Source organism: Astatotilapia calliptera, chromosome 8, assembly GCF_964374335.1.
Source record: "Astatotilapia calliptera chromosome 8, fAstCal68.1, whole genome shotgun sequence".
NCBI classification, from domain to species: domain Eukaryota; kingdom Metazoa; phylum Chordata; class Actinopteri; order Cichliformes; family Cichlidae; genus Astatotilapia; species Astatotilapia calliptera.
In genome coordinates, this window is record NC_137429.1 from 28251283 (window position 1) to 28265297 (window position 14015).

Genomic DNA, 14015 nt, shown 5'->3' on the forward strand with positions numbered 1-14015 from the left:
AATTCACTTTTCACACAAATTTAGTATAAGACTTTCTGGTTATGTTTACAAAGCTCACAGTGCAAAGAAGCCAAGGGACCATTTTCCCCATAAACTCTACACAAACAGTTTTTTTTTTGTTGTTTGTTTTTTTGCAATCCAAGAAGTTGCCCCATGCTAATCAACAGAAAGAATGCAGGTTAAAGTAACTTCTGCTTTGGCTTCATTTTCACAGCCAGAACCTACAGCTTTCTAACATTATTTATGAACTACAGGGAGTGCAGAATTATTAGGCAAATGAGTATTTTGTCCACATCATCCTCTTCATGCATGTTGTCTTACTCCAAGCTGTATAGGCTTGAAAGCCTACTACCAATTAAGCATATTAGGTGATGTGCATCGCTGTAATGAGAAGGGGTGTGGTCTAATGACATCAACACCCTATATCAGGTGTGCATAATTATTAGGCAACGTCCTTTCCTTTGGCAAAATGGGTCAAAAGAAGGACTTGACAGGCTCAGAAAAGTCAAAAATAGTGAGATATCTTGCAGAGGGATGCAGCAGTCTCAAAATTGCAAAGCTTCTGAAGCGTGATCATCGAACAATCAAGCGTTTCATTCAAAATAGTCAACAGGGTCGCAAGAAGCGTGTGGAAAAACCAAGGCGCAAAATAACTGCCCATGAACTGAGAAAAGTCAAGCGTGCAGCTGCCAAGATGCCACTTGCCACCAGTTTGGTCATATTTCAGAGCTGCAACATCACTGGAGTGCCCAAAAGCACAAGGTGTGCAATACTCAGAGACATGGCCAAGGTAAGAAAGGCTGAAAGACGACCACCACTGAACAAGACACACAAGCTGAAACGTCAAGACTGGGCCAAGAAATATCTCAAGACTGGTTTTTCTAAGGTTTTATGGACTGATGAAATGAGAGTGAGTCTTGATGGGCCAGATGGATGGGCCCGTGGCTGGATTGGTAAAGGGCAGAGAGCTCCAGTCCCACTCAGACGCCAGCAAGGTGGAGGTGGAGTACTGGTTTGGGCTGGTATCATCAAAGATGAGCTTGTGGGGTCTTTTCGGGTTGAGGATGGAGTCAAGCTCAACTCCCAGTCCTACTGCCAGTTTCTGGAAGACACCTTCTTCAAGCAGTGGTACAGGAAGAAGTCTGCATCCTTCAAGAAAAACATGATTTTCATGCAGGACAATGCTCCATCACACGCGTCCAAGTACTCCACAGCGTGGCTGGCAAGAAAGGGTATAAAAGAAGAAAAACTAATGACATGGCCTCCTTGTTCACCTGATCTGAACCCCATTGAGAACCTGTGGTCCATCATCAAATGTGATATTTACAAGGAGGGAAAACAGTACACCTCTCTGAACAGTGTCTGGGAGGCTGTGGTTGCTGCTGCACGCAATGTTGATGGTGAACAGATCAAAACACTGACAGAATCCATGGATGGCAGGCTTTTGAGTGTCCTTGCAAAGAAAGGTGGCTATATTGGTCGCTGATTTGTTTTTGTTTTTGAATGTCAGAAATGTATATTTGTGAATGTGGAGATGTTATATTGGTTTCACTGGTAAAAATAAATAATTGAAATGGGTATATATTTGTTTTTTGTTAAGTTGCCTAATAATTATGCACAGTAATAGTCACCTGCACGCACAGATATCCCCCTAAAATAGCTAAAACTAAAAACAAACTAAAAACTACTTCCAAAAACATTCAGCTTTGATATTAATGAGTTTTTTGGGTTCATTGAGAACATTGTTGTTGTTCAATAATAAAATTATTCCTCAAAAATACAACTTGCCTAATAATTCTGCACTCCCTGTATAATAAAAGAGATACTCTGCCCTCCCTCCTGGCCAGCTGATCTGCTTGTCACTTACTGGAACTTTTAGTTTTGAAAATGATGCCTGGTAATGAAAAAAAAAAAACAATTGACATGATCAAAGATTCAGTCTACCTATTATGCGTCCAAAAGAGGACTGTGGAACCTCCAAAATCTCTGAGACAAGTTCACATTCTGTGAGCAGGTTCTCCAGGACACAGCGGGCCAGTAAGACCTGCTCCTTAGAGCCCTGAAGCAGGAAACATACGGTCGTCTTACATTCATGATCTCCTGAATCTGACATGACCCTCACTTGAGCTCCAGACTTCTCAGTCACCTGAAAAGTTAGCATACAAAGAGAAAGAAAGACTAGCTCAATCTGTGAAACTAATTTAAGACCTGCTTGTAAAACGTGGAACTCCAAAATTGCAATTGAGAAGTAGCAATGGCATACTGAAAAATAGAAAAAATCTTATATAGGTATGCAGGGGTGAGGCATTAATTCAAGAGAGAATTTCCTCAGTGTAAATATATTCAGCTGCATACACACAGGGACACTTAGACGTTATCATATCTTCATGGTGCTAACAATCAGACTGAACTCTAAACTTGAGCTGGGAGGCAACTGAATACAGCTAAAATACAACTGAGTGAAAAAAATAAAAATCCATCTCACTTCAATACTTTATCTAACACATTAAGTAACTAAGAAATGAATCTAAGAATACATATTTACTGAATAGTATTTTAGGAAAATAAAAATTACATTAACAAAGTAAATGTCCAATTCATGGTCACTGGGGGGCTGGAACCTATCCCAGCTGCCTTGGGATGAGAGGCAGGGTTCACCCTGAACAGGTTGCCAGTCTCTCACAGAAAAACATTCACACCTATTAGCAATTTAGAATCATCAATTAACCACCCCCACTAATAATAATAATAATAATAATAACAACAACAAATTTTATTTATAAAGCGCCTTTCAAGACACCAAAGGACACTGTACAATAGGATAAAACACATAATAGAACAATGACACAATGAAGAACAATAAAAGAAAAGCACAAGATACAGTGGGTTCACAGTGAATATGCAGACTTGAACAGATGGGTTTTGAATTGAGATTTAAACTGGGGGAGAGAACCAATGTTTCTTACATCAGGGAGTAGAGAGTTCTACAGCCTGGCAGCAGAGCAGCTAAAAGCTCTGCTTCACATGGTGGTGAGGTGGAAGGAAGGCACAGAAAGCTGGATAGAAGAAGATCAAAGTGAGCAGGCAGAAAAAGTAGTGCTTAACAGGTCACAAAGGTAAGGAGGAGCGAGGTTATGAATGGCCTTGAAGGTGAGCAGAAGAAGTTTGTATATTATCTGGAATTTCACTGGGAGCCAGTGAAGTTCCTGAAGAACAGGGGTGATGTAGGAGGGGGTTCTGGTGATAATGCGAGCAGCAGAGTTCTGAACCAGTTGAAGCTTATGGAGGGATTTTTGGGGAAGACCATGCAAGAGAGAGTTGCAGTAGTCAATGCGGGAGGTAACAAGACTGTGGACAAGAGTGGAAAGAGAAGGACGTAATCTGTTAATATTGCTTAGATGGAAGTAGCCAGAACAGGTGAGATTATTGATGTGAGATTATAGGAAAGTGAAATGTCTAGGATGACACCAAGGCTCTTCACCTGAGGAGAAGGGAAAACTGTGGAGTTATTGATAGTGAGTGAGAAATGGTTCGCCTTCAGAAGGTCAGATTTGGTGCCAATAAGGAGGATTTCAGTTTTATCCTCATTGAGCTTTAGAAAATTAGAGGACGGTGATGTCATCAGAGAAGGACCGGCGCTCAGCATTGCAGAGTGAGCACAAGGAAAGCGGCGGGGCCAGACAGCATCACCGGCCGTCTGCTGCGCTGCTGTGCTGACCAGCTAGCAGGTGTGTTCACTTCGATTTTAACGAGTACCTGGCTAAGTCTGTGGTCCCCACATGCTTCAAGAGATCTACCATCATCCCTGTCCCCAAGAACAACAAGCCCTCATGCCTGAATGACTACCGGCCAGTTGCACTGACCTGAAGAAAACCATCTCCTCTTCCATCCCAGACACCACAGATCCGCTCCAGTTCGCCTACTGACCCAACAGATCCACGGAGGACGCCATCGCCCACGTCTTGCACACAACCCTTAGCCACGTGAACAAGAAACAGGGTAACTATGTGAGAATGCCATCTCCAACAACGATGGATGAAGTGAAGAATCTGCTCAATGACGGCAAGACCAAGGAGCTGGTGGTGGACTTAAGAAGGAGTCAGCACAGAGACTACAAGCCCATTATCATTAATGGAGCTCCAGTAGAGTGTGCAGTCCTTCAAGTATCTCGGTGTCCACATCTCCTCAGACCTGACATGGGCTGACCACATTCAGGTCCAGACCAAAAAGGCTAGGCAGCGCCTGTATCACCTACGACAACTGAGGAAGTTCAGAGTCTCTCCAGTGATTCTCAGGACTTTCTATACAGGCACTGTGGAGAGCATCCTCACACAGAACATCACATGCTGGTATGAAAACAGCGGTGTCAAGGATAAAAAAAAAACTCTCCAGAAAGTAATCCATATGGCAGAACGCTGCTGCAGGACTGCTCTCCCTTCCCTACAGGAAATTTACATCAAGAGATGCTGAACTAGAGCAACTGAGATTTTGAAGGACCTGTCCCATCCCAGCAACAAACTGTTCCCGCTTCTGAAATCAGGCAGAAGGTTCTCCACCATCTGAACAAAAACAGAGAGGCTCAAGAGGAGTTTTTATCCTCAGGCCATTCGTGTGTCGAATCAGCAATCACCCTTAAGTGACTGAGACAGGACTCATTACCACATTCTCATATCATCCTGATCTTTCTGGCCTCACTATAGCACAGGAGACTTTAACACCCTTCCCACGCAATGTACACAAGCTGTAAATTTCCAGATTGTTTTATTTTATTTCTATTTATATAATGTACATAACTCACCCACTTGCTGCACATTATGTCCTCTTTGCATATACTCATTCACTGTATACAAAGTTCTGTCTGTCTCGCTCTTTTTTCTTTGCACAGTCGAGGAACGTATCAGGTCACATTTCACTGCGTGTTACACCTGTATAACCATGCACGTGACAAATAAAGAATATTGAATCTTGAATCTGAATCTGAGATAAACCAGGATTTTAATTCGGATAGACATTCTGTAAGGGAAGAAGGTGGGAGGGAGGAATCAGGTCTGCAGGAAAGATTTAACTGGGTGTCATCAGCAAAACAGTGAAAGTGAAGATCAAATTCTAGAGGGAGGATGTATATTATGAAGAGATGAGGGCCTAAGACTGAACCTTGGGGGTACACCAGAAGTGACCGGGAATAGACGAGAGCGGAATGATTTCAGTTGAATAAACTGGGAGCGGTCAAGGAGATATGATTGAAACCAGGCTAGGGGTGTGTCAGAGATGCCGAGAGAGGAAAGTCTGCTTAGAAGGACGGAGTGAGAGATGGTGTCGAAGGCTGAGTTCAGATCCAAAAGGGCGAGAATGTCAAGAAGACCAGTGATCTTCTCGACATTAGTGACTTTAGGTAAAGCAGTTTCTGTACTGTGACATGAACGAAAACCAGATTGAAATCTCTCGTAGATGTTATTATTAACCAGTTGTGAATAAAGTTCCAACTACTTTTCCGAGTATTTTAGAGATGAAGGGTAGATTAGAAATCAGATGGAGGTTGTTAAAGTTGTTAGGATCCAAAGAACGTTTTATCAGTATAGACTGTCCTGTATTTGGCTCCATCCATCTTCCCATCAACTCTGACCAGCTTCCCTGTCCCTGCTGAAGAGAAGCACCCCCAGAGCATGATGCTGCCACCACCATATCTGACAGTGGGGATGGTGTGTTCAGAGTGATGTGCAGTGTTAGTTTTCTGCCACACATAGCGTTTTGCATTTTGGCCAAAAAGTTCCATTTTGGTCTCATCTGACCAGAGTAGCTTCTTCCACATGTTTGCTGTGTCCCCCACATGGCTTGTGGCAAACTGCAAAGGGACTTCTTATGGTTTTCTGTTAACAATGGCTTTCTTCTTGCCACTCTTCCATAAAGGCCAACTTTGTGCAGTGCACGACTAATTAGAATTAGAATTAGAATTCAACTTTATTGTCATTGCACATTCACAGGTACAGGGCAACGAAATGCAGTTTGCATCCATCCAGAAGTGCTTTAGTGATATAGATATATTACAATATATATTAGCAATAATATAGATATGTGAGTATATTACAGAAATGGGTCTATTATGGTATGTTATAATGTACACGGTATGAAGTATGTTGTGAATATTCTATAACTATAAGTATGTACAGGCTGTAGTGAGTACAAGCTATGTACAGGCTATGAACAGGATATAAATATGAAAAACTATACAGAATATGAAATAAATAACTTTACAGAAATCTGAGATATACAGCTATACAGAAATGGGAACTATGCAAGTTGTAAACAGTTGTAGGGTTAAAAATTATCGAATGTACAGAATGATTATTTACACAGAGCTATACAGTAGTTCAGTTAAGATAAGTGAGATATAATTCCTACAGAGGCTATATAAAGTGCTAGTGGTTGTGAGTGGTGGTTCAGTCCATGTTATTATTGTGTGTTTGAGGGTACGGTTGTCCATTGTGGGTGTGTGTGTGTTCAGTCCATGTGTTAACGTGGGTCAGATGTCAGGAGGCAGAGTTCAGGAGTCTGACAGCTGTGGGGAAGAAGCTGTTCCGGTACCTGGTGGTCTTAGTCCGGAGGCTCCTGTAGCGCCTCCCAGAGGGCAGGAGGGTGAAGAGTCCATGTGATGGGTGACTGGGGTCTTTGATGATTTTCCCAGCCCTTTTCAGACACCGCTTCCTGTAGATGTCTTTCATGGCAGGAAGTGGTGCTCCGGCGATGCGCTGGGCAGTTTTCACGACCCTCTGCAACGCCTTCTGGTCCGAGGCAGAGCAGTTCCAATACCAGACTGTTATACAGTTGGTCAGGATGCTCTCGATGGTGCAACGATAGAAGTTCACCAGGATGTCTGAGGACAGGTGGTTCTTCCTCAGAGTCCTCAAGAAGAAGAGGCCCTGGTGAGCCTTCTTGACCAGCTTGGAGCAGTTGGTTGTCCAGGTGAGATCCTCGGAGATGTGGACTCCCAGGAACTTGAAGCTGCTCACACGCTCCACAGCCGTCCCCTTAATGTGGATGGGTGGATGTGGGTCAGCATTCCTCCTGTAGTCCACGATGAGCTCCTTGGTCTTCTCGGTGTTAAGCAGCAGGTTGTTTCTGTCGCACCACTCAGCCAGACGATCCACCTCCTCCCTGTAGGCGGCCTCATCATTGTCACTGATGAGGCCAATCACCGTGGTGTCATCTGCAAACTTAATGATGGTGTTGGAACCATCAGCAGGTCTGCAGTCGTGGGTGAAGAGGGAGTAGAGGAAAGGGCTCATCACACAGCCTTGTGGTACACGGTGTTCATCGTGACTGTAGATGAACAGTGGTTATCCAGCCGGACATGTTGGGGGCGGTTGGTCAGGAAGTTCAGTAACCATTTGCAGATGAGGGAACTGATGCCCAGGTCTGTCAGTTTCCTGATGAGTTGTGAGGGGTGGATTGTATTGAATGCTGAACTGAAGTCTATAAACAGCATTCTGGCGTAGGTGTTGTTGATGTCCAGGTGTGAGAGGACAGAGTGCAGTGCGATGGAGACTGCATCCTCTGTGCTCCTGTTCTGGCGGTATGCGAATTGGTGGGGGTCCAGGGTGGGGGGGAGACAGGATTTGAAGTGTGCTAGGACCAGCTGCTCTAAGCACTTAGTGATGATGGGGGTGAGTGCTACTGGGCGGTAGTCATTGAGGCAAGATGGGTTGGAGTTTTTGGGTATCGGGACGATGGAGGTGGATTTGAAGCAGGCCGGTACCACAGCGTGGGCCAAGGACAGGTTGAATATGTCTGTGAGCACTCCTGCAAGCTCCCCAGAACACGCTCTGAGAACACGCCCGGGGATGCCATCAGGACCTGCAGCCTTGTGGACATTGATCCTGCTCAGCACCGCTCCTACATCAGTAGGGGAGAGAGTCAGAGGTTGGTGGTCTGGCGTCACGTCTGCTTTGGTTGTGGTTGTAGGGTTCCCTCGCTCAAAACGAGCATAAAAGTTGTTGAGCTCGTTGAGGAAGGAGACATCAGAGGATGCGGGGGAGGGTTTGGTGGTCCTGTACTCTTGTAATGGTCTGGAGTCCTTGCCACATGCGTCGGGGGTTGGAGTTGGAGAAGTGTTCTTCTACCTTCTTTTTGTAATGGTGTTTGGCTTTTTTGATGCCCTTCTTTAGATTAGCCCTGGCTGTACTGTAGGCGTGTGCATCTCCTGACCTAAAGGCGGTGTTGCGGGCCTTCAGGAGAAGACGAACATCCCGGTTCATCCAAGGCTTCTGGTTGGGGTACATGGTGATCCGTTTCTGGGTGGTGACACTGTCTGTGGTTTCGGAGATGTAATCCAGTACAGATGAGGCGTACTGGTCCAGGTCTGTGTGGGTGAACATATTCCAGTCTGTGTTTTTAAATCTGTCCTGGAGCACTGCGTCTGTCCCCTCTGTCCCCTCTGGCCACACTTTAATTGTCTTCACAGCAGGTTTCACACGTTGGATGAGTGGTGTGAGGAACAGGGAGAGATGGTCCGATTGTCCAATGTGGGGGAGGGGTGTTGCTTTGTAGGCTCCAGCCAGGTTGGAATACACATGGTCTAAAGTCTTGTCTCCTCTGGTGTGGCAGGAGACATGTTGGTGGAATCTGGAGAGGACTGTCTTTAAGTTGGTGTGGTTGAAGTCGCCAGCAACAATAAAAGCAGCCTCGGGGTGTTTATTCTGGTGTTTGTTAATGGCTGCAGAAAGTTCTTTCATGGCCAACCTAGCATTAGCGTCGGGGGGTATACAGTGGGGCAAAAAAGTATTTAGTCAGCCACCGACTGTGCAAGTTCCCCCACCTAAAATGATGACAGAGGTCAGTAATTTGCACCAGAGGTACACTTCAACTGTGAGAGACAGAATGTGAAAAAAAAAATCCATGAATCCACATGGTAGGATTTGTAAAGAATTTATTCGTAAATCAGGGTGGAAAATAAGTATTTGGTCAATAACAAAAATACAACTCAATACTTTGTAACATAACCTTTGTTGGCAATAACAGAGGTCAAACGTTTACTATAGGTCTTTACCAGGTTTGCACACACAGTAGCTGGTATTTTGGCCCATTCCTCCATGCAGATCTTCTCGAGAGCAGTGATGTTTTGGGGCTGTCGCCGAGCAACACGGACTTTCAACTCCCGCCACAGATTTTCTATGGGGTTGAGGTCTGGAGACTGGCTAGGCCACTCCAGGACTTTCAAATGCTTCTTACGGAGCCACTCCTTTGTTGCCCGGGTGGTGTGTTTTGGATCATTGTCATGTTGGAAGACCCAGCCTCGTTTCATCTTCAAAGTTCTCACTGATGGAAGGAGGTTTTGGCTCAAAATCTCACAATACATGGCCCCATTCATTCTGTCCTTAACACGGATCAGTCGTCCTGTCCCCTTGGCAGAAAAACAGCCCCATAGCATGATGTTTCCACCCCCATGCTTCACAGTAGGTATGGTGTTCTTGGGATGCAACTCAGTATTCTTCTTCCTCCAAACACGACGAGTTGAGTTTATACCAAAAAGTTCTACTTTGGTTTCATCTGACCACATGACATTCTCCCAATCCTCTGCTGTATCATCCATGTGCTCTCTGGCAAACTTCAGACGGGCCTGGACATGCACTGGCTTCAGCAGCGGAACACGTCTGGCACTGCGGGATTTGATTCCCTGCCGTTGTAGTGTGTTACTGATGGTGACCTTTGTTACTTTGGTCCCAGCTCTCTGCAGGTCATTCACCAGGTCCCCCCGTGTGGTTCTGGGATCTTTGCTCACCGTTCTCATGATCATTTTGACCCCACGGGATGAGATCTTGCGTTGAGCCCCAGATCGAGGGAGATTATCAGTGGTCTTGTATGTCTCCCATTTTCTGATGATTGCTCCCACAGTTGATTTTTTCACACCAAGCTGCTTGCCTATTGTAGATTCACTCTTCCCAGTCTGGTGCAGGTCTACAATACTTTTCCTGGTGTCCTTCGAAAGCTCTTTGGTCTTGGCCATGGCGGAGTTTGGAGTCTGACTGTTTGAGGCTGTGGACAGGTGTCTTTTATACAGATGATGAGTTCAAACAGGTGCCATTCATACAGGTAACGAGTGGGGGACAGAAAAGCTTCTTACAGAAGACGTTACAGGTCTGTGAGAGCCAGAGATTTTCCTTGTTTGAGGTGACCAAATACTTATTTTCCACCCTGATTTACGAATAAATTCTTTACAAATCCTACCATGTGGATTCATGGATTTTTTTTTCACATTCTGTCTCTCACAGTTGAAGTGTACCTCTGGTGCAAATTACTGACCTCTGTCATCATTTTAAGTGGGGGAACTTGCACAATCGGTGGCTGACTAAATACTTTTTTGCCCCACTGTATACACGGCAGTGAGTATGATAGAAGTGAGTTCTCTGGGGAGGTAATAAGTAGGGGTGCAACGATACACAAAATTCACGGTTCGGTTCGATACTTTGGTGTCACGGTTCGATATTTTTTCGATACAAAAAAAATGTTCATGCCTTTTTAATTTGTCATTTATTAAAATTATAAATATATATTTTAACTCAAAAGTACAGTTTTTAAATTTAACCCTAACCCTTGTGCGCGTTTTTTATTTTGACAGCGAATGCGCACCTGCGGACCACTTATGTGCACCCCTGGTTATTTAGCTCGTCATATTGCAGCCACAGAAATTCTTTTGTCCATGAAACCATAAAGCTGCACTTTCTTTTTGCCTTATAGTCTGATTTGTCATAACTTCTCCGTTTTGTGGTAAGCTTTTCTTTGGCTGTCACTTCTTCACCCCGACCTGTCTTATTTGGCTCAGCAGAACTAAAATATATATACTGGTACTTTTACACACGGACTCACATAAGCTCAGCGATTCTCTGCGCGATCAACCTCTCACATGTTTAAGCTTGCTGCGGGAGATTTCACTTGTCATGTTTGCATAGTAAGCTAACGATTAATAAGACGATGTCAGAGGAATTGGTGCACAAATTATCATCACTCACAGATCAGTGCTGTCATTGCAAAGTGAAAGCAAAAAAACAAGCGCAAATTCAAACGCGATTTCAATATGTCACATATTGACAGTGGCTCACCGATGCCAATGACATAATTACCCAGCTACATTTCTGAAAGAATGCAAAAGCATTGACATATATTTTTCCTACAATAGCCCGACGGGCAGGGCAGAGAGATTTTTGTAGCCCGACTGGAAAGATCGCTAGCTCCGGGACGTCGGGCTAGCGATTTTGCGAGCCCTGTATCTGATTGAGGAATCACTCATCTTTGGAAAAGAGAGTTTATTACAGAGAAATGTCTCTTTCCAAAATAAAAGCTATACTATCTGCTTCTTCTGGGCTATATTCTCAGCAGCATAAGGAGAATCACGTGCTAACAGCTGTCTAAATGACTCGGCTAAAGTTAGTAGCATGCTTGTTGTTTTTGTCTTTGCACTAGGATGATGATGTCGGCGTAAATGTGCAGTCATATTCGTTGTGTTCCCACTAGTGCTTTCAGGTTAATCTCGTTGAAATGACCTTAACGCCACAACACGGCAAATCTCCGTTAACGAGCTACCGCCGATCGCCCCGTGCATGGGGCTAGACGGCCAACACGTTAACGAGCTAACTGCGCTAACACACTAGTTCACACCAATGTAATTAAGCATTGCATGGCACATCCAACATACTGTTTTACTTTAGTCCATGACTCGCTTACCTTCAGGGTCATACGTCACATGAAAACCAAAATAATTCCAAACGCCAGATCTGAATGAGGGTGGGGGAGGTCCATCTTGCAAGGAGAGCTTAACTTCTGTCTCGCTAGCTTGCCCTGCGCTCTTCCTCCTGACTATGCTGTCTGTGTTGAGCGCTCAGTGGATCTGCGCTCGACAGTGCAGCCTAGGCGGAGTAGTCGAACGCAGATTCACTGAGCGCTCAACACAGACAGCATCGTCAGAAGGAAAGTTGATAAAATAAATTACAAATGTTGTATTGTTCGATACATATGCGTACCGAACCGAAAGCACTGTATCGAACGGTTCAATATCGATACGAATATCGTTGCACCCCTAGTAATAAGGTCTGCATTTGCCCATTAAAAACTCCGCATTAGGTGAGCAGTGACTCTCAGTAGTAGTGGAGTTCATGCACCAAGCATTGTTAATATAAATGCACAAACCTCCACCTCTGGTCTTGCCGGAGTCATCTGCTAGCCTGTCGGCTCGGTGTGTGTAGTGTCCTGCTAACTCGATAGCATTGTCCGGGCAGCTGTTGTTCAACCATGTTTCGGTGAAAAACATGACATTTGAGTCCATAATCCGTCTGTTGTTAGTGATGGAGAGCCGTATCTCATCCATTTTGTTTGCCAGAGAACGGACATTGGCGAGGAAAATACTGGGTAAAGGCAGCCGGTGTGGTGTTAGCTTTAGCTTATCCCGTAGCCCTCCGCGCCTACCTCGCCTTTGTTTACGATCTCGGCGCCGTCTGCGCGCACTTCCGCCCGGCCGGGAAGAATGGGCAGCCTCCGGTGTTCTGGAGATCTCTGGGATGAGTCGGAGATCGGCGACAAAACTGTTGGAGTTATGAGTCCAGATGTCCAGAAGCTCTTGTCTGCTGTAGGTCAGCAACGCACAGCAATTCTGGACGAATAATCCGGTTAAAAGTAGATAAAAAACCGCTAAATAGCAGATTCTGGAGAGACACTGAGCCTCGCGTTGTTCACGCGCCGCCATCTTGGATGTCCTATGGACAGATTCCCCCACCTGAGCTGTAGATCTCTGCAGCTCGTCCAGAGTCACCATGGGCCTCTTGGCTGCATTTCTGATCAGTGCTCTCCTTGTTCGGCCTGTGAGTTTAGGTGGACGGCCTTGTCTTGGTAGGTTTACAGTTGTGCCATACTCCTTCCATTTCTGAATGATCGCTTAAACAGTGCTCCGTGGGATGTTCAAGGCTTGGGAAATCTTTTTGTAGCATAAGTCTGCTTTAAATTTCTCAATAACTTTATCCCTGACCTGTCTGGTGTGTTCTTTGGACTTCATGGTGTTGTTGCTCCCAGTATTCTCTTAGACAACCTCTGAGGCCAACCTCAGGGCAGTTGTGGAGCTGTTTTGCAAAGAAGAATGGGCAAGGATTTCAGTCTGTAGATGTGCAAAGCTGGTAGAGACAGACCCTAAAAGACTGGCAGCTGTAATTGCAGCAAAAGGTGGTTCTACAAAGTATTGACTCAGGGGGCTGAATAATTACGCACACCCCACTTTGCAGTTATTTATTTGTAAAAAATGTTTGGAATCATGTATGATTTTCGTTCCACTTCTCACGTGTGCACCACTTTGTGTTGGTCTTTCACGTGGAATTCCAATAAAATTGATTAATGTTTGTGGCTGTAATGTGACAAAATGTGGGAAAGTTCAAGGGGGCCGAATACTTTTGCAAGCCACTGTATCTATGCTCTAGCTGCGCAAGCTTTGGCCTTCAATGCTCGGAGTTCATAGGTAAAACCAGGGAGCAGAGCGAGTGAAGGAAACAGAGTGAGTTTTTACAGGAGCCAGAGAATCAAGGACATTGAGTAAACAATTTTTATAATATAATAACAAATCATCAGGAGCAGAATAGAAGTCCGGAATCTGAATATTGTCCAGTCTGGTAGTGAGAATGTCCATACAATGTTCTTGATGTTGTGGAATGAGATGAGACGGTTTGGTTTGGTAGAAGAGCAGCTGAGACTGAGGTTAAATGAAAGGAGGAAATGGTCAGTTATGGGAATTTTAGAGGCAGAAAGATTCGAGGGAGTAAGACCAGAACAGCAAATCAAGTCCAAGGTGTGCCCTTTGGAGTGAGTGGGAAAAGTCAATAAATTGTTTAAATTCAAAGCCCTCGAGACAGGGGGAAAGGTCTCTGGTGACCAGAAGGTCATTATTATATATTCATATTATTATATATGAATGTTGAAATCTCCCACCAAGATAACATTTGGGGAGAGAGATGAAGGATGGGTTAGCAGATTAGCAAAGTCACTGA

At 44.7% G+C, this 14015-nt stretch overlaps 1 protein-coding gene across 6 annotated transcripts in view; it reads right to left on the bottom strand.

Moving 5' to 3' along the window:
• tdrkh (tudor and KH domain containing) overlaps nt 1-14015 on the bottom strand; it is a 35044-nt gene that overhangs the window by 17569 nt on the left and 3460 nt on the right. For 5 of the 6 annotated variants that reach the window (XR_013910846.1, XM_026177601.2, XM_026177600.2 and 2 more), the window contains exon 4: nt 1945-2146. Coding sequence is in view for 4 of the 6 variants with exons in the window: in XM_026177601.2 (XP_026033386.1) it covers nt 1945-2146 (202 nt within the window). In the remaining 2 variants the exon portion in view is untranslated. The remainder of the gene's footprint in view (nt 1-1944; nt 2147-14015) is intronic. The other variant, XR_013910847.1, reaches the window with a different exon arrangement.